General features: G+C 36.3%; 2 protein-coding genes across 2 annotated transcripts; one reads left to right on the plus strand and one right to left on the minus strand.

Moving 5' to 3' along the window:
• Positions 1-10,349: 10,349 nt before the first annotated feature.
• Positions 10,350-16,943, plus strand: LOC143599543 (serine/threonine-protein kinase EDR1-like). The gene is made up of 13 exons (XM_077077469.1): positions 10,350-10,754; positions 11,049-11,462; positions 12,352-12,455; positions 12,958-13,979; positions 14,080-14,120; positions 14,212-14,280; positions 14,643-14,743; positions 15,334-15,412; positions 15,488-15,586; positions 15,936-16,004; positions 16,094-16,143; positions 16,346-16,522; positions 16,709-16,943. The coding sequence occupies exons 1-13, from the start codon at positions 10,350-10,352 to the stop codon at positions 16,809-16,811; spliced, it is 2,733 nt and encodes a 910-aa protein (XP_076933584.1). The 3' UTR covers positions 16,812-16,943.
• A 4,378-nt stretch (positions 16,944-21,321) lies between these two features.
• LOC143598932 (uncharacterized) lies at positions 21,322-24,849 on the minus strand. Its single transcript, XM_077077020.1, has 12 exons — positions 24,769-24,849; positions 24,625-24,721; positions 24,396-24,529; positions 24,248-24,328; positions 23,158-23,240; positions 22,901-22,952; positions 22,694-22,783; positions 22,240-22,308; positions 22,049-22,150; positions 21,879-21,947; positions 21,697-21,753; positions 21,322-21,628 (listed from the first exon to the last, which is right to left on the minus strand). Exons 1-12 carry the CDS (start codon positions 24,847-24,849, stop codon positions 21,527-21,529), a joined length of 1,017 nt encoding a protein of 338 aa, XP_076933135.1. The 3' UTR covers positions 21,322-21,526.
• Positions 24,850-27,271: the final 2,422 nt, after the last annotated feature.

Here is a 27,271-nt window from a genome sequence, read left to right on the forward strand (position 1 = left end):
ATCCTAGAATTATCAGTCTAATCGGGCATGGTTTTAGATATGAAGAATTGATCAAACTATCTGAAGAGGATCTTAACTTTTTGTTTGAAAATAAAAGGGATGAAGTGAGGAAGAAGAGAGAGCAAAAGAAAAGACAACTTAACCAATATATCTCTCACTTGAAAAATAGAAAGTACACTGAAGAACAACTAAAACACATGAGCTATGAAGACATGGAGGATCTGAGAAAAGCTCTCAAAGCCCAAGAAGAAGAAGAAGAAGAATAGAGGAAGAGAATTGAGAATAGGGCAATTGATGAATTGAAAAGGATAGATAATGTTTTAGGAGTTTTGGTGGAAAAAGTGGATTCTTATTGGAACATGTATATAACTTTGAACCGGTTGATTCTATGATCAAGAGAGAAGTTGAAGAAAAGTTCAGAAGAATATCACAAAAACTAAGAGATGAAGGAAAAGTTGCAGCTGATAATATGAAACAAAGAAGAATAAAGGAATTGGAACAAAAAGAAGAAGATGAAAGGGAGAGAAAAATCAAGGCTGATAGAGCCAGCGCCAGGATTGTTGAGGAGAAGAAGTCAGCCTATCCAAAGAAAGAGAAGAACTTCTTGAAAGATTGATGGATGCTAGGGGTATGCAAGGTGACTTGAACTAACTGACTGCTACACAAAAGAATGATTTGTATGAGTCAGAACTAGCAAAATACAGGGAGGAGTTGAAAGATAAGTACAAACATGAAGAACCAACTCAAACTCCTTCCTTGATTCCTGAAGTGAAGAATGGTTGATTTGAAAATACAGCTGAAGCCATGGGTAGACAAGAAAAAGATTGACATTCTAAGGCAAACTATGCTCAAGAAGGGTATGCCAAATGGAGTGTTTGACAACTTGGGTCAATATCAGTTGAAGGATTTATTTAATAAGAGAAAGTTTATTTTGGTCAAGTTGAGGATGAACAAAGAATAATCATGTCCCTACAGTCTGGTTCCAGAATACAATTTGTTAGAAGACCAAGATCTCCAACTGAAGAACAGACGAACATAGAAACAATGGAGATGATAAATATCTTGTCCAAGGAAGGTGTCAACTACCTTTCATTGATTATGATGGAGAAGGAGGGGATTGTTAAAAATTTTAAATCAAAGGGACATGTGAGAATGCCCCAACCCCAAAGACATTATACTTCATGGGCTTCTACATCTAGAGTTCCCATCCCTACCACTAAGTCTAGCCGACAAAGTGATCATGAATAGTGGTGAACTGAAAACGATTATATTCAGATATAATTTTCGAGACAACAAATAACAACTTGAAGAGTTAGCAAGTCTGCACTTGTATGATTATCAAAAAAGGGAAAGATTTGTTGGTCAGCAAAGGAATGACCTATCAAAATACTTAAAAGAACAATCCAGAATGGGATTTCCTCTATTTAAATAAGAAGAGAAAGCTTGAGTACTTTGAAGCTGAAAGGATCAAGAGGCAGAGGAGGATGAGTGACATAAGAATGACCGAACTATCTTATGGAAAATCCAATAAGGTCACCAATCCTTAGGCTACAATGAAGGAGTGTATAAGCATGAGAAAGCAGATGAGCAGGCCCAACTCAGAGGTGCAAAGGAATAGAAGAATCTCACATATATATTTTGAAAAGAAGACAAACTCGTTTATCTTAAGGAACTCTGAGGGTATGGCTTTAGGGATTATTGAAGAAGATTCTGACTTAGAGTATCTCCATATGGATGACCTGCATGACATAGTGAGATGGAACATTCCAGCTCAACATCCATTCCAAAGGTAGATCTCTATGTTTCAACAAAAAGCAGATGTTGTCAGATTTGATCAAAGGAATGAAGGACAAGGAAGCTCAAGAAGATGAATATTTTTGTTTATGTTTACTTTGATTTGTAATGTCCTTGTGCAGTATTTGAATACATAATGTTATTTCTTTTAAGTAATGTAATTTATTGCTTTTGAGAATTTAATGTGTATTTTAGATAAGTGTATGTAAGCTACAGGTGTTTTGATGCATCTGAGTTTGTTCCAATCTAGGGGGAGATTGTTGGGATCAAGAATTTAATAAGGAAGATTGGAATCTTCTCAACCTCCTCAAGAAATAGCTAAGTATGGAATTCGAGCAAACTTGGCACTTCGAGCAAACCTAGAACTTATTCAAGCAAGGTATCTTACATCGAGTAAGGTTATCTTCTAGAATTCTTCTAAGTGTTAGTTCGAGCAAACTACACTTCATCAAGCAAGGTTGTTCTTTAGTCGAGAAAGGTTTGTTTCAGAGCAAACTCTTGACTTAACCAAGCTTAAACCAAGTAATTTGGTGGATCGAGCAAGGTTTCAGTAATAGTGATATCAAGCACACTTGTATAAAGTTAATGGAATTATACTAAGGACTTCTACGAGCAAGGTTTTAATAATAGTGATCTCAAGGACACTTGTAGAAAATTATTGGAATTATACTAAGGACTTCTATGAGCAAGGTTCAATCTCGAGCAAACTACAGTACTACCAGCACACTTAGTTTGCTAGAATAAGTTATCAACAAAAGGTTGAAGAGATCAAGGAGAACAAGTTTGCTCGTGGGATATTATCGAGCAAAGTTTGATATTATCATGAAGATTGAAATCTTATTGAAGAATATTTTCATAGGAAAATATTCTAAGTAAACCTTGCTCGGAGAAATGTCCCAGCACACTTATGGTTTACAAGGTCTGCTCGACAAAGACAAAGCTTACTCGAAGCATGTTTACAATTGTAATATTTTGAATACGTTTGAATATGTTATGTAACAATCAGTAGGGGTTCTAGAAGGTGTCAGGAGTGTCTATTTAAGGAAAGTTTATGTCACATTTACAACGGAGCACAGTAGGTGATTTGACGGCTGATTACACTTTCTTAGCAAACAGAATATCCTTGTACGGAAATTAACCTTCACCTGGCATTCCACCTAGAAACCCTAGAGATTTTCTTTGTATTCTGAGTTAATATCAATGGAAATCTTTTGAGTGACTTATGTGTTTTGTCATCTTTGTGTTCTTTAAGCAACATCTTGAATATCATTGATTCCACCTTTGATATTCATTGGGTTTTCACATAAGAATTTTCGTAACCGTCTTGTCAACATTTAGTTGTTGGTTACAAGGTTGATAGTGAATAATTGATCCTGACACTCGTTTGGGTCTTGAATTAAACGTCAAGAAAACATAATTATTTTAGGCCAATGTGCAATGGGCTGAAAGTGCAGGATGGGTTGTTCCGTTGCGGGATTGGAAGGTCGGTGCTTGGTGTTAAACTACTTGGTGCTGTAAGTCGCGATGCAGGGTCTATCATCAGTTTGGCTGTGAAAAGGGCATCTAGTGTTGTGGAACTGATGAGTTGTCTCCCAAGGCTTCGGGACCCTCAATGCGAGCTTATTTTGCTTTGCTCATGTATGGGGGTGCAAAGATGATGTTCGGTCTGAGAATGTGCCAATCTATGTATGTGGGAGAAGCTATTTCTATTTTTGACAATGGCCTCCGAGGGGTGATTGAGGACATCGTTGTTTGTGGGGGTCTGTTCTTCGGGGATTTCCAATGAAGGTTGGCATCACTTCCGACCCGTTTTGGGGGTTTGGGTTTATGTTCGGATGTGGATGTATCTACGTATGCTTTTGTGGCTTCGAGAGCACAATAATGGAGTTTATAGGACCACATTATTCAGGGATGTGGTATTGATGGGTTGGACTCTGATTATGGGCGTGTAATGGATCGTCACGCACTTCACTTACCGATTTTTACCTTAGCGGTTTCTCTAATAAGGACACCCTCCTAAATCCCAACATGCTTAGGCGAGTGCCTTATTTAGTGGAATCGTCAAGAGTTTAGAAGTGAAGTTTGATCTATTCCCTCACCAAAAAGGCAGTGTTTGAATGCCTTGGATCTTCTTGGGCTCATGATTTTCTAACGGTCGTCCCTATTGAAGGATTGGGCCAATATATGTCGGGGTTAGAGTATCGGGCTATCCTTAAGTATCAGCAAATGATCCCTATGTTTCTGACTGATGAGCATTGGTTGGATTCTTTTCCAAACAATTACCTGGGTTAAATAGATAAATGGTTTGGGTAGGGATGTTTTGTGCGACGTTGTTAAACGCGTTGAAGACTGTTACCCCACTCGGTCGGTATTATAGTAAGAGGAAAGCAAGAAAGAGTCTTAAAGAAAGGAAAGTCGACTGAGTGACAAAGATAGAGAGATGGAGACGAAGAAGAAAGGGATGAAGAACATATTCAAGAAGGTTCACATCGGAACCACAACCACCAATAATCATGATCCTAACCCTAGCCCCAATCCACCACTACCATCATCATCATCATCATCTTGTTCAATTGCGATCAACGCATTGCCTCGTCAACGACCACCGTTCAGTCACCATCTCCTTCTCCTCCTCCGGTGAAGTTACCTAATCGTAGAAAAGTTTGATCCAAAAACCACAAAAGTTGACCCGAAAGCTCTGATACCACTTGTAGGTCCTATGGACGGATAACACAACACAACATTAGTCTACTTGGATCAATCTCAACACTAGCTAGCGGAAATCACTAGTGAGTAATCGAGATCTTGGATCTTGTTTGGTATAGTTATTGCCATGAGAGTGAGGAGAGGAAGAGAGAAAGAGAGAGTTTAAATAAGGATAAGGTTAGACAAATTGGCAAAAGGTTGTGTATGCATGAGATACACACACTATTTATAGTGTGTGTGCTCATGCATCATTTTGTATTATTCACGGCCAAATGGGCTCCATATTACAAGGCCTCGGGCCCAAATATAAAAACAAACATAATCCGACTAGCTAACTTACATTATCGATTAAGCATAATTAAATACAAAAGACTAAACACAAAATGGGCCTAACATTTAGCGGTCATACCGACATCATTAATTTGGAAAACTCGATCAAATTGATTCGTATTGACATAATAACGAAACAGTGAATATCAAAATATATATTATACGATTACAGTTCATAATAATGAAATTAAACATGTATATACAATCCTACACTCATCGCTAATCAGAACCCTAAGTTGAATTTCATTATACCAACTACAATCATCAGTCCCGATCGTTCTTTTGGGCTATAGGTGTCCATTCATCATTCATCACCAATTCGTCATGGTTTGAGGTAATTGAAACATGCAGTATGTTTGTTTTTAATCCAGTATCATTAACACTAACATTGATTAAGCAAACAAAAAACAGTTTTATCAATTGTAGAATCTAGGGTTTATAATCAAATTGGGGGTTATCAGCTTATGTATTTACATATTTGTTTTCATACTTTAACCAACTGGCATCCTAGCTCAGTTGGCTAGGGTGTGTGTGTAAATCTTTGTGAGCCGGCCACCACCCGGGTTCGAGTCCCATTATGCCTAGTTTTGGGTTTTATTTTGTTATAATCATATTTTTTTTATATATAATCAATGATAATCAATACTTAATAAATAAACATTATTTAATTAAACCCGACACTTCACTATCAACGTTTCTTGTCATTTAACAACTTTATAAACTATATATGTATATATATTTGTTATTAAATAAAATGTGTAATAAATAATATTAATAAACATGTTATATATTTACCATTTGTAATAAATCGATTTTTGTTAAAGATTCTAAAATATATATTTTATGAAAATTATTTATTTAGACGCTTGTATAATAGTTATTTAATATTATTATTATATAATATAAAGAATAAGTTTGGTGCCGCAACACTTGGCGGCACCAAACTGATCCACAAATTTTTTTTTTGTTTTTTAGTTTAGTAATCGTAACGACGTAATGGTATCCGACTGAATTTCAAAAATAAAATAAAATTTGTCGTTCTATTTTTTTGTCTTAGTTTCGGGATCTACAACGGTCGTAACGAACGTAACGTAACTGACCGAACGTCAAAATGTTTTTCTTTTTTTTTGTTTAAGTTCGAGATCGACAACGGTCGGTTTTACCAACGCTCGATTTTACCAACCGACGTCACCCCGTCGGTTCAACTCAAGTTTTATAATGTTTTTTTTATATTTGGTTTTAATTACAGTCATTAACGAACGTCACCGAAACCGACCAAATTCGTGTCGATGTACCTGCTCAACGTTTGGGACCTGCAACGTTTAGATTTACCACTGTCCGAGTTTACCAACCTGCCCAGCGCAATACGCTGGGTAAAAATCTTGTTATATATAAAATACATGTTCTAGCTATCTACGTAAATATTATCTTATTATTACATATTATAATTAACTTTAAACATTGGTTAAATTCTAAATTATACTTATTCATTTAAACTAATTATCTATATATTTGATTATATGTTTATTTTATGGGGAAAGTGAATACGGTGCTGTTAGCCGATTAAGCTTGGACGCAAAACACACTAGAATTACGTAGTTTTGATAAAAAAACATCTCAAAGTCTTATTTCTTTCCAAAAATAAAAGGAATAAAATATATTTGTTTTCCCAATTTTGTGTTTGTTGACGTGTTCTTTATCTTCCTGCACATCTATGGATTACAAAATAATTTTTTTTTGAAGTGAAACTAATATATATATATATTAAGAGAAAATATTGATCCTTTTATATATAACACAAACCGAACTACATCTGGATAATGGGTAAGCGAGCAACAAGCTGCGCCGCTATCCCCTTTTGAATCGCAAAGCCTATTCTACTAAATATAAATCCTTGGTTCCTCGGGCTCTGCGAGTCACTGTGGACCACCTTCTGCACCCGCTCCAAGAAGCGAACCGCCTCGGGAGCTAGGGATCCAAAAGTGTCGAAGGCAAATGGAATGAACACGTGCTGATTCTCCAAACACGATGTCTCATGCTTAGCAACCTTCCTAGATTCCGCTCTCAAAACCGCCTGTCCCGGTACGAAGCCACTGTCTCTCAGCCCCACCAACGGGGACACCCCAGTGAGGTCAACACAGGCATGCTTACCCCCTGCCCAGCCAAACACAAGAACATCCGCAAGACGCAGGGTAGATCTTCCCTCACGCGGATCAGTCAAAAAGTTAACAGGTGCCTTTTTCTTGGCTGAGATCCCGGCACGTCTAAGCACATCCCATAACACATCTCTAACCCAGTCATGACGATACTTGAATCCCGGAAATTCCTTACAGTGGAGGGCATGCTCACCGAATCTATCCAAACAAGCTTTTTTACAAATGGGGCATAATTCATCTGGAGGGAAAAGGGGAATCATAAGCCGGTATTTAAGGATGACTCTATATTCAACTGCCGACATCCGTTGCCCAAGACCTTCAATGGGCACAACAGTCAAAAAATCCTGGGCATGAGCCCCCTTGAGACAAGCTAAAACTGTCTTTTGTCTCAGGGTCATATCGAATCGCTCCTCCAAATCATGTACGTGTTTACCATAAAGAGCACTCGCCAAGGTTTGTTGAGGTTTCTTGGGGGCGGTCTCCTTATCAGTAAAACCGCCTATATCAAGGTTCAGGAGAGTTGTTCCAATATTACCAAGTGCAAAAGAGTAGTCAGGATCTACCCCCGTAACACCAGCGTTTCGCAGGACGTGGTCCTGCAATTTCCACGACTGAGACCTGGAAGCCACAAATGCATATGCGTAGACATCCTCAGCCGAGAAAATTCCTACGCCTCCGCAACGCATAGGGAAGGAAGCCAACCTCCACTGGAGGTCCCCAAAATGCAGTCCTCCACACGCAACAATATCTTCAATTGCCCCCCAACAGGCCCGCATCAAAGATGGACACAACCTCTTTGACATGTTCAGGTTGACAGGTCCGGAGCCCAAACACTAACTTAGCAACCCCCATGCACGAGCGTAACAAAAGGAGCTCACTTTGGGGGTCCCTCAGGTCCGGCAGGCGTTTCATAAGTTCAACCACCCTCAAAGCTCTTTTAGTTGCCAAAGACCGAATAAACCCTGCATCCCGACTAACCGCTCCCCCCCAGGAGTTTAACTCCCATCGCAGGCCTGCTAATCTCTCCAGGGAATAAACCCAACACTTTCTTCGAATCATCACATGACGGCCAAAAAACCTCTGTTTTTCGAATATATTTGTTTTATAAATTATTTGTTTTATAACATGATTTAAGATTTGTATCATTTATATTTATTCGTTCAGAAAGATGAAATTGCCAAGTGAAATTTACTTGAGAAACTGGACCATGTATTTAAAAACTGCCTTTTAAAAAAAGAATTTTTATTCGAAACTGGAATCATATCGGCGTCGTCTCGATACCGAATTGCGAATCTTAAATCAAATCAGCGGCTCAGCTCCAACTTGGTACTAAATTGTATACAACAAATTGTGATTCAACTTGTTTAACATCCCATTTAGTTTGGTTTGCAAGCCTGCAACTTATTAGTTTTGTTTGAAGCATAGTGAAGAAAAGAAGACGATTATATGTAAGAAAGAGCAACGCAGCAAATTTGAAAACAAGTGAACATATTTCCTTTTTATTTTTGAAAGGAAATAGGATTTAGATTTTTTTTATATATCAAAACTACGTAGTTTTGATGGGTTTTGTGTCTAAGCTTATATGGCTAACAGCACCGTATTCACTTTCCCCTTATTTTATTTAGTATAAAAGTGATTTTTGTTAATAATAAAAGATTAACCATAATATTAATTTTCGCAATAAGAATAATAATATAAATTGTTCGTTCAATCAATAACATCTCAATCCCGAACATAACTCAAATCACATCGAATCTCTAATTCATTAAAGTGTGTTATATCTTTTATAATTAATTTATATTGTATTATATCTAACTAGGAAATCCTTGTCGGTGCATACCGAATGGTTTAAATGTTTACTATCCCATCATTATCATTTGTACTTCATTCATCTAATCAGGTGAGTATTCGTTCCCCTTTTTACTTATTTTAAACCTTTTGGGGACATATGCGTATTTACAGTATTTATCTATTATGTAGTATTCAAAACCACAACTGTTTATCCTTGTGTGCGTATCAGTTTATACCTAACTTGCTATTTGCTTACTTGCTTTATTTGAATACATTTCGGAGAGGTCCATCATTAATAGTATGATCATACGACCGTCGTAGTGGTCGGCGTCCGACGCATGACAATGGTTCCACCGACAACCCATCTTTGGTAACCAATGCCCGACGCATGACAACGGTTTAGCCCTATCTTTATATTTGTGTGATTTGTTTATACGCTATGGCTTAATTGTTTATCTCACAGAAACAGTTTGCGTTCTCTCTTATATATTATTATTGTAGTGTCACATTCTAGTGTTTTACTCACTCAACATGTGTTGTTAACAAACTTTCTATTTTATACTTGAACTAGTTGCAAGATTTGGTGAAGACTTATTAGTGAAGAATTTAAGTTAGAAGAAATTATCAAGAATAAATCAAGACTAGTTTAGTTTAAATTATTTTGTTTGCTTTATTTCTAAATTATGTACTTTTTTTACTTGAATTTAATTGAATATTTAATTAAATTTATTAGATATTGTCACATTTAATGTTGCATGATAGTACCTTGAGAGCAGTGATCAATCAGCTCATGCCCCGACATTTCTGCCTTAGGTTGGGGTGTAACAGATTAGTATCAGAGCCGACTGTTTAAGATATGTCGTTAGTGGTGCTTTAGTAACATGTTTAAGATCCCCATACAAGTCCAATGAAGGTTAGCATCACTTCCGACCCGTTTTAGGGGTTTGGGTTAATGTTCGGCCGTGGATGTATCTACGTATGCTTTTGTGGCTTCGAGAGCACAATAATGGAGGTTGCAGAACCACATTATTCGGGGATGTGGTATTGATGGGTTGAACTCTGATTATGGGCGTGCGATGGATCGTCTACGCACTTCACTTCTAGATTTTGATATTAGCAGATTCTCTAATAAGGACCCCCCCCCCACCCCTAAATCCCAACATGCCCCTTATTTAGTGGAATCGTCCAGAGTTTAGAAGTGAAGTTTGATTTATCCCCTCATCAAAAAGGCGGTGTTTGAATGCCTTGGATCTTCTCATACTCATGATTTTCTAACGGCCATCCTCATTGAAGGATTGAGCCAATATATGTCGGGGTTGACCGGCTAATTTTCCATGTGTTTCCGAGTGATGAGCATTGATTGGATTCATTTGAAGACCATGTCATATATTGCAAAGAATTACGTTGCTTTTAATTACGTAATATATGGTTTGGTTAGTGCGATGTTGTTAAACGCGTAGAAGAGTCTTCCCCACTCGGTCGGTATTATTATAATAGTAAGAGGAAAGAAAAGCAAGAAAGAGAGTGTTAAGGAAAGGAAAGACGACCGACTGACAGACATAGAGATTAGAGATGGAGACGAAGAAGAAAGGAATGAAGAACATATTCAAGAAGCTTCACATCGGAACCAATCACGATCCTAACCCTAACCCTAACCCTAACCCTAATTCATCATCATCATCTTGTTCAACCGCCGATCAACGCACTTCGTCAACGGCCGCCGTTCAGTCACCATCTCCTCCTCCTCGTCAATCGGCAGACTACTACTCGTCTGAAGAGGAGTACCAGGTCCAGCTTGCCCTAGCTTTAAGCGTCTCCAATTCTGACTCCACACCTCATCCTCATTCTCCTCACATCGATCACCACCTCTTGACCTTAGGCCAACACTCTTCTGCTTCTGCTGCTAATACTCCTCCTCCTCCTCATAGAGCAGCTGCTGATGATGCCGCCGCTGATAAGCTCTCCCGCCAGTATTGGGTGAGCTTGCTTTTATTATGATTGCTTATACGGTCAGCTTATTTAATTGAACTAACTAACTAACTACTAACACCTTATTTCCATTATTATTATTATTATTATACACAACCAGAAGCTCATTTATAGCTCTGGTTGTTTTATATAATAAATTAAATTACATTATTATAAAGTTTTGTGATCAAGAGTTACACTCTGACAAACATACAACTATGTTCTGTTATTGAGTTTAACATATTTATATGATTCATCTGTAAATTTCTTACATTTTTTGACTTGTGTTTTTCTGTTGACCAGGATTATGGTCTCCTTGATTATGAAGAGAAAGTAGTCGATGGTTTCTATGACGTATATGGCCATCCAACAGACGCAGGCAAAATGCCATCATTCTCAGACCTTGAAACCGACCCTGGCACCTCAGGTTTTGAAGTCATCCTAGTTAACAGGACAATTGATCCTGCCTTGGAAGAGCTCTTGCAGATAGCGCACTGTATTGCATTAGACTGCCCTCCTGCTGAGCTCAATCTTAAAGTCCAGAGGCTTGCTGAACTTGTTACAGAACACATGGGTGGGCCTGTGCAAGATGCGAATATCATATTGGCAAGATGGATGGAAAGAAGCACGGAGTTAAGGACTTCTATTCATACCAGCATATACCCTATTGGATCATTAAGAGTTGGCCTCCTGCGCCATCGTGCTTTGCTTTTCAAGGTGACCCGTCGTTTTCATTCTTTTCAGTGTTCCTGCCATTATTTGGTTTCAGTTGCTTACATATAGGTTGCTTATTTTATGTCGTGGAGCCATAGCCATTTGACTTTTTGAGTTACTTGATTTTTGGTTTTTAGTATTCTTTTGCACCTTTTCAAATGACTGGACTGTATTTTTACATCTGATATGAAGTTTTCAGGTTCTGATTAGCTTTTAAGGAAGAAGTTTTCTGTCCCAACTGAAAGTTGTGAATCCCTTTAAGGATATGTCCATTGTCATTGTTTGATTAAAAGCTTCACTTCCTATTAATCAAATTAAGCTATATTATATACACACACAACTATATAGCTATATAACTGTGCAGCTATGGTGCAGAGGCAGGATCTTTACGCAATATAAAACACTCAAATAAGATTATTTGTGAATTTAAGAATCAAGTGTTAAGATCCAGCTAATGTTGATACTAAATCACTTTAGTTTTTTTTAACCATTTCTGGCTACACTATCGGTCAAGCTATAGCATGCCAGATTTCAACTGCTGCATTCAAAGCTAGTAGTCTAGTACAATATTTCTCAATTAACTGGAAGTTGCAGCCCGATATCACGGAGTTTCTTGCCTTTTATTTGGTATAAACTAACTAGAAAGTGTGAAAAGAACCTGTGTTGATGAATGAAAGAGAGTTTGAATCATAAGCCCCTAAGCAAGGGGCTTTTAACCTCACAGCACCTTACAATAGACCAGATAGACTATACTAGTAGTAACGTAGTACTATTTACCCTAGTTTACAGGTGCTAGCACTTTTGACTTTCTGCAGTCAACTTTTTCTTAATCTTTATTGGCATGGGGGTAGCATTGACATTTATCTTATCTTTTTATTGCAATAAATTGAAGGTACTGGCTGAAAGTGTTGGAGTAACCTGTAGGCTTGTCAAGGGTAGTCACTATACTGGCGTCGAGGATGATGCAGTCAACATTATCAAGTTGGATGATGAAAGGTAAAATGTGGTCTTTCATTTTCGCTCTCACTAGTTTATATTTTCTGAATTGTACTTTTAGGTCGAACTTTATCTTCAAATTGATGCCATAACAGTCAGCACTTAGTTAGTGGTCCATGATAGAACTTTTATTTCTTGCACTGAAACTCCCGGTGACTCAACTTATATGTGCTAGACTGTTGTAAAACAATTTTCTTGAAGTTTTGTTATATTTCCTCTACAATATGATTGTGTTTATATCATCTTCAACTGTTCTCATACATCTTTTAATCTTTTTACTTGCTGTTTTGTTTTACTTTTGGTTTCCATGTTATCATATATGTCTGAATGATACATCACTTAAAATGGTCACACACCCATTCCAACTTAACATTTTCTGACAATATTAAAATTCGACGCATTCTGAATGAATTGCTGCTCATGTTTTTACCACACAATAACTATGCCTAAATGTTATGATACACCTTTCCTGCTTTTAAATAAAGTTTCTTCTTACTTTCAGGGAATTTCTGGTTGATCTAATGGCAGCCCCTGGAACACTTATACCTGCAGATATATTCAACGCCTCTAAAGATTCTTCTTTGAAACCATACATTCCAAAATCCAGCAAACTTTCAGGTTTTGATTCATATGAAGATTTTGGGCTTCCATCAAACATTAGAAATGGTCAAAACATTGAGGTGCAAAACGGTGTCAATGAAGAACCTTTGATATCATTTACAAACACAAGTGACACTAGTGTCGGTGTGTCTCCAGCAGTAGGGAAACGAGTGTCGCCTTCTAATCAGTTGGATCATATTCTCTCATCAGCAATTGGCAGTTCTCTATATAAAGGAGGCCGTGGGCCAAATGCAGTTGGTGGTGGCTTAAGAATGAACGTTAATGTAGTCCCATATAATAATAATGACACTCAGAACAGCGTGGAGGATAATAAAAACCTTTTCACAGAGCTTAATCCATTCCAGATTAAAGGATCCGGTAAGGCTTTGATGCAGAATAACAATTCTGCTGAAAACAAAAACGGGAGAACAAAAAATAATCAAGTCTCAGGTCGACCTCCTACACCGTTAATGTGGAAGAACCGTCATCCTGTTAACGAGACACCCAGGAAAAATGAGCATGGTGAATACAAGCGTGCAACTAATGATTTTACCATGCCAGCTTCCACCAGTTCTGGTTTGAAGTCTGGTGATAATGTTAATGAAAGAAATGAGAGTGTTTCTTCAAATGCAGCTGAGTCTGAAGCTGCATGGACCGAGTGGAAAAACTATAGATTGTCTTTAGAAGTGGTAAGTAATAATAACAATGCATTTCCCAGGAATAAGAGGTTAGATCATGAAAAGGTGCATGCAATCAGTGGGCAAGATGTTAAAAAGACCTCAGAATATTCAAACAACCAAAAGTTGACTTTACCTGAAAGCTCATCCTTGTCAGTTCCGCCTCAGATTGATCCTGTAATAGATGATGTTGGAGATTGTGAAATTCCATGGGAAGATTTGGTTATTGGTGAAAGGATTGGACTAGGTAACATTATAAATCAGTATGGCAATGTTTTATATTAGATTGTTTTCTTCTGAGTTTTAGTTTCTGTTTTCTTATAATTCACATTAATTTCTGTATGCAGGTTCATATGGTGAGGTTTATCATGCTGATTGGAATGGGACAGTAAGTTTCTGTTATCTTGTTGCTAAAAATGAATTTGTGGAAGTGACTTTTAGAGACTTGTTGCCTAATTAATTGATGTTTCTATAAACAGGAAGTGGCAGTGAAGAAGTTTCTTGATCAAGATTTTTCAGGCGCTGCTTTAGCAGAGTTCAGGAGAGAAGTAAGTAAAGTGCCTCAATAAGTAAATTATGAAATGAGCATGTAGGGATTGACTTGTAAAGTTCACTGTTATTAAATTATGGGCTGTATGATTGAGCTCATGCCATATCATATTGAATATGGAAAAGAAACAATATAGTCTATTTGCACTTGTTACAATTTGTGTCAAAACTACAAGTGCTTCAAAATACTTGTTTCCATCTGTCTAGTATGTAAGCTGCTTACTAAGGAAATGTGTAGCTTTGTTTTATTTAATCTTTTGGAAACTATTACCTAACAGGGCTTAATGGAGTATACGTTTGTTTTGAGTATCACATATTATTGGACAAAGTTTTGTTTTAAGCGTGTGTACTTTCATCACAGGTGCGCATAATGCAGAGATTACGTCATCCGAACGTTGTGCTTTTTATGGGTGCTGTTACTCGTCCTCCGAACCTCTCAATCATCACCGAGTTTTTGCCCAGGTGGGTTTATTTATGAGTTTTTTATATTGTTTTTTGAGAAAATATGCATGTCTTTTCTGGAATGTTAATATATATTATTCTGGAATGTTACTTAGAGCATGTATGGGATTGAGTTTGAAAACACCTTATTGTCTTACTGCTTTTTCAAAAAGCCAATAAGTTAAATGGTGTTTGGCAATCTAAAAAATTCCTTTTATTTTAGCTTTTTGAAAGGGTTAAAAAGCAGTTTTTTAAAAGCCCCAAATCCTGGCTTTTCAAAGTGGCTTTTTGAAAAAGCCAATAAGAGAATAAACACTTTTCAAACTCAATCCCAAACATGCTCTTAATAAATATTATACTCCAGATCTTACATTGAATAAAATCTTTACTTTTAAATGACTTTGGCAAAGCCTATGATTGACAATTTGGAATGATAGAATCACTATTTTTCAAACTGCGAAATTGAAAGTGAATGACTTAAGAGACAATCTTCTTGGATATGCTGGTGGTGTGATTTACAGTTTATAATGCATTTATGGAATATGGACACGTGTGTGTGTATAATGCATTTATGCTAACATAGTTTATAACAAACAACCTTTTCGTTTCAGAGGAAGCTTATACCGGATTATTCATCGCCCACAATGCCAAATTGATGAAAAGCGTAGAATCAAAATGGCTCTTGATGTGGTAAGAAGTGTACATATACAGTTTAACTTATTTATCTTTGTGCCATCTCCCTGTTTCACTGGCTCCCTTTTGTAGGCAAAAGGGATGAATTGCTTGCATACAAGCATTCCAACAATAGTTCACCGCGACTTGAAGTCACCAAATTTGTTGGTTGACGAAGATTGGAACGTCAAGGTAACATGTTCTCCTTTTCATACCAAACCCTCTCACTCTAAAAGTTAGTATTTTTTATTTATTATTATTATTATTATTATTATTATTATTATTATTATTATTATTATTTTTGCAAAAACTAAAGTGTTGGCTAGCTCTGTTTTTAGATGGTTCATATTTGTTTTTTTAGCTTGATTTCTTGCATTAATAATAATAATCAGTCTTTTTAAACATGTCTGATTTTTGACAATAATGTTCAAAATTACTAGATGATGGATATACTTTGTTAGGATATTTGTAAGATGCATATGTATCTATATTCTTCTCTGTTTTGTTCGTTTTAATAAAAACAAGAGTTTAAATGCTGCAGGTATGCGATTTTGGGTTGTCACGCTTGAAGCATAACACATTTTTATCATCCAAGTCAACAGCAGGAACGGTGAGAAGCTTAAATATGTTTATTGTGTTTTAGTTAATTTTGATTTGCTTTCATAAGACTTCTTTCTTAACTAATCTTTGATGTCATAGCCCGAGTGGATGGCACCTGAAGTTCTACGGAATGAAAATTCAAATGAAAAGTAAGTTTGATTACTTTTATGAACTAAAACACACTTTTATATTGTAAAAGTTGATAGAATATTTGATTTTAGATCAGTGTTAAACTTTTGTAAAGTATCAATAGGCAAACATAACATTGTTGTTACCAAAAATGGTAGCTTTGGGTTTTTTTTATTAAGGAATGCAAAGAACATATTTATTTATTTATTCACATGCTTACAGGTGTGATGTTTATAGCTTTGGTGTTATACTATGGGAACTTGCAACCTTAAGATTGCCTTGGAGTGGAATGAACCCGATGCAGGTTGTGGGTGCTGTTGGCTTCCAAAATCGCCGCTTGGACATCCCCAAAGATGTTGACCCATTGGTCGGACGGATAATCTGGGAGTGCTGGCAAACGTATGTCCTCTTCTTATTTCCTTTTAATTAGAGTTATAAATTAAGTTAAAAATGAAAAAAGCAATGTGTGTTGGCGCTTACTAGGCCTCTTCTGACTTGTTACCCAACCTGTCTGTATTACCACTCCTAAATGTGTGAATTTTATGGGCTTTGTTTTACTATGTTTGCTTTCTGTTTTACTCACAGGGACCCGAACCTAAGGCCTTCTTTTGCGCAACTAACGGTGGCCCTAAAGCCATTGCAGCGGCTGGCTGCTTCTTCTCAAACTGATCAGCCGGGGAATATATAAGTAAGTTGTTCATGAAGCTCCCATGTTTATAAAATGAGTATATAATATAATAGGATTAAGGGGAGTGAAACAATAAATTGTGTACACACACATATATTTTTTTGGGTGTTACGTAAATACGGTTCTTGATTACTATTCTGTGTTGTTTTCTTCTCTCCATGCTTTGTAAATTTTCATGTTGGAAATGTTTTGAGGGCGATGTATCGCCTTTTTTATTTTAAAATCAGAATTATTAAACTATTTTCTGTTCTAAGCCTTTCAAACGTATTACATGTTTAGCGTAAGCATAAAAGCTTCACATGTTTACATTTTATTATGACATATGGTTGGGAGATGGATTAACGGTCTCGCTCAATTGTGTCATCTTGGTTTTCTTTTAGCCTGTTGACTCAGTTGCGGCTGACATTTAAATCTTTGATGTAAGAAACAAGTTATTGTGGAGTAATTTGAACCCTTTATGGCTTAGGGTGACGTCATGCAAGTAATGTGCATTTGACAAAGGTGTAGCATGGAGTGTCCTGATGAGATTTGTTGAAAGGGAATGCATGCTTATCAACCTAACATGTTTGGTTATATACATGTTACCAATCTTTAGGCCATGACATGTGTGCCATGATATTAACACAGAATAATAATTTGATATTATCAAATAAAACCAATTACAGGAAGACCTATATATAGGAATAGATATTACACTTAGATACCATTAGGAACAGTGAATATAAAATTAGTAGCTAAAATATACTGTCTAACATCCCCCCGCAAGTTGAGGGCGGGGAACGACATGCAACTTGGACCTTAACAGCAGAAACCTTTGCGATGGTAGAGGTTTGGTAAAAACATCTGCAGTCTGATCATGTGTGGAGATAAACCGAACTACCAATTTCCTTTGAGCAACTTGTTCACGATTAAAGTGATAATCGACTTCAACATGTTTAGTGCGGGCATGAAATACATGATTGACAGAGAGATATGTTGCACCTAGATTATCAAACCAAAGTGTGGGTGAGACTTTGGAGAGAACACCGAGTTCATTTAGGAGAGCTTGAAGCCAAGTTATTTCTGCAACAGTGTCAGCAAGCATTCCACGAAATGAGATTAGAACCTAGGTAGATAGCAAATCCCCCGTGGACCGACGGTCATCTGGACAGCCGGCCCGGTTAGCATCAGAGTAAGCTTGCAAGGTCGTGTGCCAGTTTACATCAGTAAAAGCATGAAGAGTAGAGTCGGAGTTCTGGCGAATAAAAAGACCATAGTGAGAGGTACCTTGAAGATATCGTAAGATCCGTTTGACAACAACCAATGATTTACAATGGGAGAATGCATGAACTGACAAACCAATTATAGGAAGACCTATATATAGGAATAGATATTACATTTAGATACCATTAGAATAGAGAGTATAAAATTACTAGCTAAAATAAACTGTCTAACACATGAAGGTTCCAAAATACCCTAAGAAAACACATGAGGTCTGATGAGGTCAAATAAACCCTTGTGTGGGCATTATGATGGTATGAGTAGATATGAAAAAAATCCGGGTAAACACCCATACCCGGGTTTAAGCCACACTTGGTCGCTACTCATTTTGACCATTCTTGGTTTGCACCCAACCCAGCTTGCTCGTTCACACCGGGTTAACATGATCGTTAGAATCCTATGGACCGATTGGATCTGTTAAAAAAGGCTATGAAACCTAATAGTTTTACCAATTTTCTTTTCATGTGTTGGTATAAATAGGTGTTGAATGCGTTAGTATAAGTAGGTGTTGGATCACTGGAAGTGTACCCGGAACCGACTCGGTGGAACCGGTTCCACCAATACCCCGTCAAAACCCGACCCGAATCTACCTGAAACTCGAAAAAAAAACCCGGTGAAACCGGTCAAATACCAGACTATACCCGGAACCGGTTCCTACCCGGACCCGGTTTTGACTTTTGTTGGCCATACCCGGGTTCCTGAAAATACCGGGTTTGTGCACCTCTATTGTAGGGGTGTTTATAACCTAATAGTATGGTTGATATTAGCATTAAATGTTGATACTGTTCACGTCTTACTTTAATTCGGAGTAAAACGTGCATCGTATATATTTGTTTATGGTGGCTAGTGGTGCCGGTAGGGGTGATTGACCCAGAGGTGGGGACAAGGCTTTGTTGGGTGGCGGTGGTGAAGGCGCCAATGATGGTGATGGCGATTGTGGATAATGGAGGCAGCGGTGAGCGGCATTGGTGGTGGAGTTCTGGTAGTGCCCACGATAACAAGTATGTGATGGAGAGAAACAATGGTCAAGGATAACGCTAACCTATTTGGACTATTTTAAGTTAACAAGTTTAATAAAAGTTGTGCGTTTTGCTCCGTTTACTAATTTTAATTAATTAATTTGGAGTGACCTAAATAAATATATACTAACTTTTTTTTTCTTCCTAATTTCATCGCTTATAGCCCTATAATATCACATGAAGTGATGTGATAACAAGTGTAAAATTTAATTTATTTCACATAAAAGTAAAAGATGCTATTCGGAAGGAATTACTTTTCTTATCTAATAAAACAGCATTTCTCATCAAATTAGCTTTTCGAATTTTGAGACGAAAAGATGGATTCATTTGTATGGTAAATATTAGTAATAGTTTATTATAAAGATTATAGAGAATGATATATATAGACCAATAAGGGATTGCAACCTCATATTTTTTTTAAAAATTGTAGAGATTCATGAATATATTTACTAGTGGTGCCAACAATTTGTTCCAATCAATCACAATACAAACAACACTTGATTCTTGTTTGAAGACCCAGGTACAAGAACCGATTGAGGAACCCGATACAGTAGGGTTGCTTTGAAGATTAATGAATGTTAGCCTCTAACATCCATCCTACCTAATAAGCTTAGACAAACTTAAATACAAACTGAAGCTCTTTTTTAAATGAATTCAACCTTGAGTTTTAGATGTCCGACTTGATTAGAGCAGGAAGACAAACAATCTATTACACATATCAATACTAGCTATACATCCAACAGCGTCTTCTTATTATATAATTATGATCAAAAAAGGCAAAAAACATATAAATATTGATTCAAAGGATTATAAAAATAACTAATTCATATAACGAATTTGAAAAACTCAGTAAGATTAACTCCAGCCGTAAATATAAAGTTTGAAACGAGTCAAATTAAAAATCTCATTCTTTTTCTAATTAAGCGAATGATTTCAAGTTTAAACTTTCTTCAACTAAACGAGCCAAGTTTGATGTTAACTGAGTTATGACTCGACCTGATTACCCTAGAAATTTATATGCTCATTATCGTTTTCATATCTAGTACTTTGCCTTGTTAGCTCGGTAAATACCAAAACGTAATCAAATCAAACTTCTCAGGTATTCTTAGAAAACTGCAACTTAAATAAGACTATAATTTATTATAATTATCGATGATACAATTCCAGTTTCAATTCCGATTCCATTCCCAGCCCTATTTTCCAAGAGCCATTCACCATTTTCCCATCATTTTTGCATAGAACCCACTTTTAGAATAGACTTCAATGGCTTTATCTCATCCTCTTCAATCTTCATTGAAGGCCATTGCTCCATCATCTTCCTCTTTTTCTTCTTGTTGCTCGAATAATCCTCAATGTACTCGACTTCGTGGTTAATACTCACCGTCTTCTTCGCCTTTTTCGGTTTAGCCACCTCCCCCATCCCATTTTCACCTTCCTGACAAGACGAAAACGAACCTAACGCTTTAGCCACATCATGCACCTTGGCTTGAACCGCGGGCCCATAACGGTCATGATTATCTTCTAAAACCAGGATTGTACGTGGACTAGACTCACCTAACACAACGGTCTTCGTAGCATGGGCTTTGAACAGTTGTACCAAATACTCGTATACCAAATGACTAGCAGTCACAAGATAACAAAAAGGACATCTTCTGTTCGTATTGAGGTACCGGTACAAGTACAAGTTGTTGCACACAAGACAGCCCGAAACCATGGTGTTTTAGAAAGATGTTCTGTTTTGGGATTTTTAAGATTGTCTGCAGAATAACATTGTTGAGGGACAAAACAAGGCGGGTCAATGTAGTTTTCATGTTACTGTCCTAAACAGATATCTTTGTACTTGAGGTTAAGGTTATTCCTGACATGACTCATGCGAGTTAAAGGTTGCTTTCACTTTGATGACTCCCTTGTTTTAAAGATGTACAAGAATGAATAAGGGTTTCTTCTAAAACACTCTACTTTTGCTTCGCTTGAAGGACAAGTAAACTAACTATAGACTTTGCATCATTTGCTTTTGTTTCTTAGAAGCAAAAGAAAAGCATGTAAATGTACCTGAAGTGTTAGATTTTGTCCTCATACCATGGGCTTAAACGCTCCATAATCAGCCTATTGTGTTAGCAGGTTGTGCGCGTTTATAAAGTCAGGTCGTTTATAAAGTCACAATACTATTATTTCTATAACCCGTTGCCAAAAATCAAAATAATACCTACTTAAGTTAACAAGTAATAAACAGAAACACATAATTTCACGTAGTTAGGATCAGGAACTGTGATCCAAGCTTTTGGCATTAAAAAATGTATCTTTATTAACTGTCAGAAGATGGTTTAACCTACATTTTGGATCTTAAAGATCCATTCATGTAAACGATTGTAACTCGTACAAAAATTCTGAAACTCAAAAGGTCACATGTTCGACGGCGATTGATTTAGAGGTTAACTAAGGATCACCTGCTTTTACGGGAATTCTGCCACAAAGACGCCAATAAGCACCAGGGTGAAACTGAGACTTTTCAAAAACCCATATATCACGAACGAGAGCCTAATAAACAAACTGTCAGTATATATATTATAATAAATAAAGAAATACAAATTGCACCAATCTAATACCTCCTTATCTTTGTTTCCAGCAACTACAGCCCCTTTTGAATCATAGGCTTCAAACTTCTGTATCAAGTGATACAATGTAATTAGTAATATATGTTAAATTATTCACATAAACTGAAGTTCAAATGCTGCTTAACTAAAACATTAATGTCACATATATGACTTTTAAGATGTAATCAATGTACCTGTTTAGAGAGAAACTCAAGCGTGAGCTGTATGAATACTTTACTCAGGTCATCTTTATCAACACCAATCTAAAATAGAGAGGAAAAAAACAATGAAAAATTTTAAAATAATATTGGTTTTGTGTACATTTGTTTCTGTAAGTAAAATATGCAAAACAAATAATACTTGCCATTCGAGCGCGTAGAGTTCGGATCTTAATGACTGGTTCTATTAGTTCCCAGTAAACATTACTCCATCTAGATTCTCTTAGTTTAATTTCACTTTTAAGTGCCTGTGTTTCAGAAAAATACATAAAGAGCATAAAAAACACAATACATTCCATCAGATTCCCATACATGAAAACGAATGGATATAACATACAGAGTACATTTGCTCAGTAACCATTTTCCGCAAGGATGTTTTGTCACCATTAGCCATTAATGTGTTTATCTGTAAAAAACATCATTAGATGACGATACAATCCCAAAAAATAACCAACAGTGTATCCACTGTACAAGCAGGATGCTTGAAATTGACAGTTCGGTTTCCAAACAATTTTTTAAAAGGAGTCAATTACACGGATGGTCCCAGTTGTATGTCCGTATTTCAAGTTTGGTCCCTAGCTTTCAGAAATTACATCTATAGTCCCTACTAGTTTGAAAGTGTAACACCTATGGTCCCTAAATTAGATGAGCGTTAGTTATTGCAGTTAAGTTCATACGAAGGGGTATATTAGTCATTTAATCCTATTAGAAAGAGTTAATGAATAAAACACCCTTTTAAAACACATCCTAAAGTGACTAACTTTCACAGTGATTTACAATAAGAAGTGTACCTCTTTATATAAGTTAACAGCCTCAGCGTAAAATTTCGTTTTTGAGTAGCCAGATTTTCGCAATTTGGCAATAGCATAGGCATTTTTTAGCTGCATAAAGTCAAAGCAAAGTGTCTAGTCAACAACCAAAAAAGGTAAACTAGAACCTAAAGAGACATGCAGCATGTAAGCTCCCATGAACTTGGTAACAAGAGTGAAAGATGTAACCTCTAGAAAGATATCATCTTTTGTTCTTCTCCATCCATTTCTTGTAAACCACCTACAGATAATACCACAAAGTTCGTCAATCCAAAGTAGTTTTAACATTTATTATTCAGACTTCAGAGTTCAATAGAAAATCAAGCAGTCACATATGGCACTAGTCTGCTAGTATATTTATCATAGTTTCTATTCATGTAAGCTGTTTAAGAAACCTTCTTGGCAAACACATAAATGTATAAGGTTTCAAAGAATTCAAATCTAACCTTCGCAAAAAAGAGATGGGCTCACGAGGACCGTATGGCTCATATATGATTCCAGGACTAACCATGGAAACTTTCAAAGCACCCTGCGCATATAAAATAGGCAAATAGCATACCAATAACAGTGTTAGTTGGTTTGGTTTTATAATTCAGATTCACACTTAGTATACTGCACATCCAGAAATGGTATATATAACAATAATAAAAGGTTTAAGTTGTGCACTTTTAATCCATATAACATCCTTTGACCATACAAAAAAAGCAGTTTCTGAAGTTTTAAATCATATGCCCAAAACTCTTGGCATCTTCCTCATCAGAAATTGAAAAAAAAACGTAAAATAACTGAAAGAAAAAATAAAAAATCTTAACATGCAGATGTGTTGGCAGCTGAGACATTAATTAAAGCGAAATCACAATAAGTATAGTAGAAAGCATTCACATGCCATTCTCTATCTCTATCTATATAATTCAACCAAAAAACACATTTTTCTCTAAAAGCTGTTTAATTTTTAAAAGTCTCTCACATCCCATTCTCTATCTATATCTTTTTCATACTCACATAAGCTTATTTTTATTATTTTTTTCTTTTTCATACACTCACAATAATTTATAGAGTTTTGCTTTTGTGTCTACAAATAGAGAAGAAGTTTAACTTCTCTAAACCATACCTCTAATTTAAAGAATGGGACGCGAAAGTAAATTAAGTGTTTCTATCGGAATTTTCTATATAATATAAAGAATGGGATGTGAAACATATCATCTCTATTTGATTAATACGAACTATTGCAGTTGATGTTGTATTTGAACACAACACATTCCAAATGAAGTATCAGAAACCAATAACAGATTGATGTTGCATGTGCCAGATAAAGGTTAACTATTTCTATAGAAGGGATATAACGTTAAACAGATATGTTATTATGCAGTTGAGAGATTTATACGAAACTTTAAACTATCAGTGACAACTTTCATAGAAGATTTGATACCCTAACTTCAATACAGCTTCAATAATTATAAACACAACAACAATAAGAAAAACGATTAATCATATCGCTCTGAAGTTGAGCAAGTCAAATGAAAAAAGAGGCCATACCATTTTTCGTGCCTGAGCAGGGGCTTTTACTTGCGTAGAAAAACTTCGTGACCCGTTTGCAAAGATTGATAACTCAGCAACCTGTACACAAAAAACGGTTGTGGTCAATACAATAACATATTATCACACTAAAATCTTAGTAACTTACAGTAAAATATTTCTTATGAGTGGTTGTTACGGCTGCAGTAGGAAGTATCTTATTACCACATTGGGTGAAAGGATGCGAATTCGGGCCGTTGTAGAAGCAATGAGAGTTAATTCGGCTAAGGGCATGATTATTAGCTAATTAAAGTGATAGCAATTGACAATTAGCAAAACCATCATGATATTAGTAATTACTTGGAAGAAATAAAAGCAAAATTATAAAATGATATTACCTAAAAGATAATAATTTCGGTGTGGTGGTGCTGCAAGATTGGAATAGGTTGTGAGGTTTCGAAACCTGAAAGAAAGTATAAATATAATATTGTTGACCTAAATATAGGAAACCCAGAAAGAAGTTGATATGTTAATTAGATTACTGACAGATAATAATAAGATGGTTTGTGAATGTCCAATGTTTGATAGAGATTTCGAGCCTGCTGTAACCCTCTCAATGCCATCATCGATTGATCTTGATCTCTTCTTCGGCTGCTTTTCTCAGGTACAAGAAACAAAACAAAAGGGTTTAAGCTTTTTCTTTTCTTTTGAGGGGTTTTATGAAATGAAATGAACTCACTCTATGATGGGGCGAATAGTTGAGTACTAGGGAGAGCTGGGTACTAAATTTTGTCGATCTTGAAAATTTCAATTCTGATTTTTTTTAAAACTTGGTGTCATTATTTAAAATGTTCGGTTTGGCATGGTACCGTATGTAAAAATTCGGTAAATACTGATTCCGGTACCGGTAACATTACCAAAATACTCGTTTCGGTACCATATGCTCATCCTTACCCCGGGTGCACCATCGTGGTTTGCTCGTGTAATGTAGCAGGTAGATGGGAGCGAGTATATGTACTCAGGCGAACTCATTGAAACAAATTTGGGATGGTTTTGGTTGACTTGAAGTGACATTATCATATTACTTAATTGTTGAGTGGGTACTTGGGTGCACCACCCCTCTCTTAATCTTAAATTGAATAGTTTTGAATTGTTTTGAAGTGACACTATCTTATGAGTTGATTGACTGTGCAAACCACCCCCTCACACTTATAGGTAAACCCTCATGCCTCATTTAAAGGTAGGCTCCTCGTGTAAGCAAGGTCTTAAAAACTAGACCGGTTAAACTGGAATGTTGTCTCTTTAGATGCGCTATTTTTTGTCTCATAGAGTGTTATTCATCAGCAATGTGTTACGCATTTTCAAAATTGTTTTAAGGTAATCAACAAAATTAGGCAAAGAAAGAATATGGACGAAGATGGATAGTTAGATGTTATTTAATGACTCTTTCATTTTGTAGACTTATATGATGCAAATTATGTTTTTGAAACAAAATGTTTTGTAAACTTTTAAGGGTATTTAAATCCATATCTATGTAAAGTAATATTTAGTAAATCAAATTTCTGTGCATAACTAAATTTTGAGGAATTTATAAAAAATATCGGTATTAATTGTTGGTCATATGCTTAGACCCCTAAGACCGGGTGTGATATTTTCCCTCTCTTGATTTCTTTCGCAACAACCCTCAAAGCCCATTTTGATCGGGAGTCTGGGTAAGGATTATAAGAAGATGTAGGATGTTAAAGTCAATTAGTTAGTAATCTAGTTTAGTCATTGAACTGATATGCAGTACAGGGACTGTTTGGTAATTTCCTGAAAGATGTAAACGGGTTTATTAGTTATAAACTCTAAGTGACAAGTTAATAAATCTTCAGGGGCTAATAATGAAACTTCGGAGATTTTGTTAACAACTAGTTAACGAAGAAATTGGGGATCAATATATAGTTGTTAGAGATTAGGGTTTCGTTATGTTTTTCCAATTTTCTTTGTAATCGATTTCGTTTCTTCTGTAATCATATAATCAATCATTCCGCAGTAATAAATCTTTGATTTTGTTATTAGATTGGTCCAATTCTTGGTGTATTACTACAACAATTGGTATCAGAGCCTGGTTAGGGCTCGATTGAAGGATTTGGGGTGTTCAATTGGTGAATAAGACGAAGTTCATAATCGGTATGGTGTTAACAAAATTCGAGTTAAAGAAATTTGATGGTCGGAACGATTTCTCCCTCTAGAGGGTGAAGATGAGGGCTCTTCTTATTCATCAGGGCATCTCTAATGCCCTGTTAGGGGAGCCAAACATGCCGGACGGGTTGAACGACAATGAAAGGAAGGATATTCTGGAGAAGGCTCATAGTGCGATTATATTGAGCCTTGGAGGTCGTGTTCTCCGAGAAGTCTCTAAAGAACTCATGGTGGCAGGAGTTTGGTCAAAACTTGAGTCATTATACATGACTAAGTCCTTGGCAAATCTTTTATATCTGAAGAAGAGGCTTTACACCTTTCAAATGAGTCCAGTAAAGTCAATTGAAGAACACACAGATGAATTAATTAAATTGGATCTTGATCTTGAAAATATAGAGGTGGAATTGGATGAAGAAGATCAAGTGGTTATATTTCTAACATCTCTTCCTTCTTCTTATGATCACTTTGTGGATAGATTGATGTATGCAAGGGAGACACTAACTATGGAAGAGGTGTTAGTAGCCCTTAATTCAAAAGAATTGAAAAAGAGAACTGATCCTTAAGAGGAAGGTGGAGAAGGGTTACTGGTAAGGGGTAGATCTGATCAAAGGAGTTATTCAAAGTCCAAAAATGTTTCAAGATCAAAATCAAAGGTGAAAAGGAAGTGTTTTGTGTGTAATTCTGATAAACACTTGAAAATGGGTTGTCCAGAACTGTTGAAAAAGAAGAAAGGGTTTGAAGCCGATTGTTGATCAAAACCTCATAATCCAAAAGATGATGCATCTGATGGATATGAGATTCTGATGTTATGAATGTTTCAAATGGTGAGGTTAAGAAGACTGGATATTGGACTCAGGCTGT

This window comes from Bidens hawaiensis, unplaced genomic scaffold (genome assembly GCF_021521415.1).
Source record: "Bidens hawaiensis isolate Kalapana, Puna unplaced genomic scaffold, B.hawaiensis_p1.1 tig00001920_1, whole genome shotgun sequence".
In the NCBI taxonomy this organism is placed as follows: domain Eukaryota; kingdom Viridiplantae; phylum Streptophyta; class Magnoliopsida; order Asterales; family Asteraceae; genus Bidens; species Bidens hawaiensis.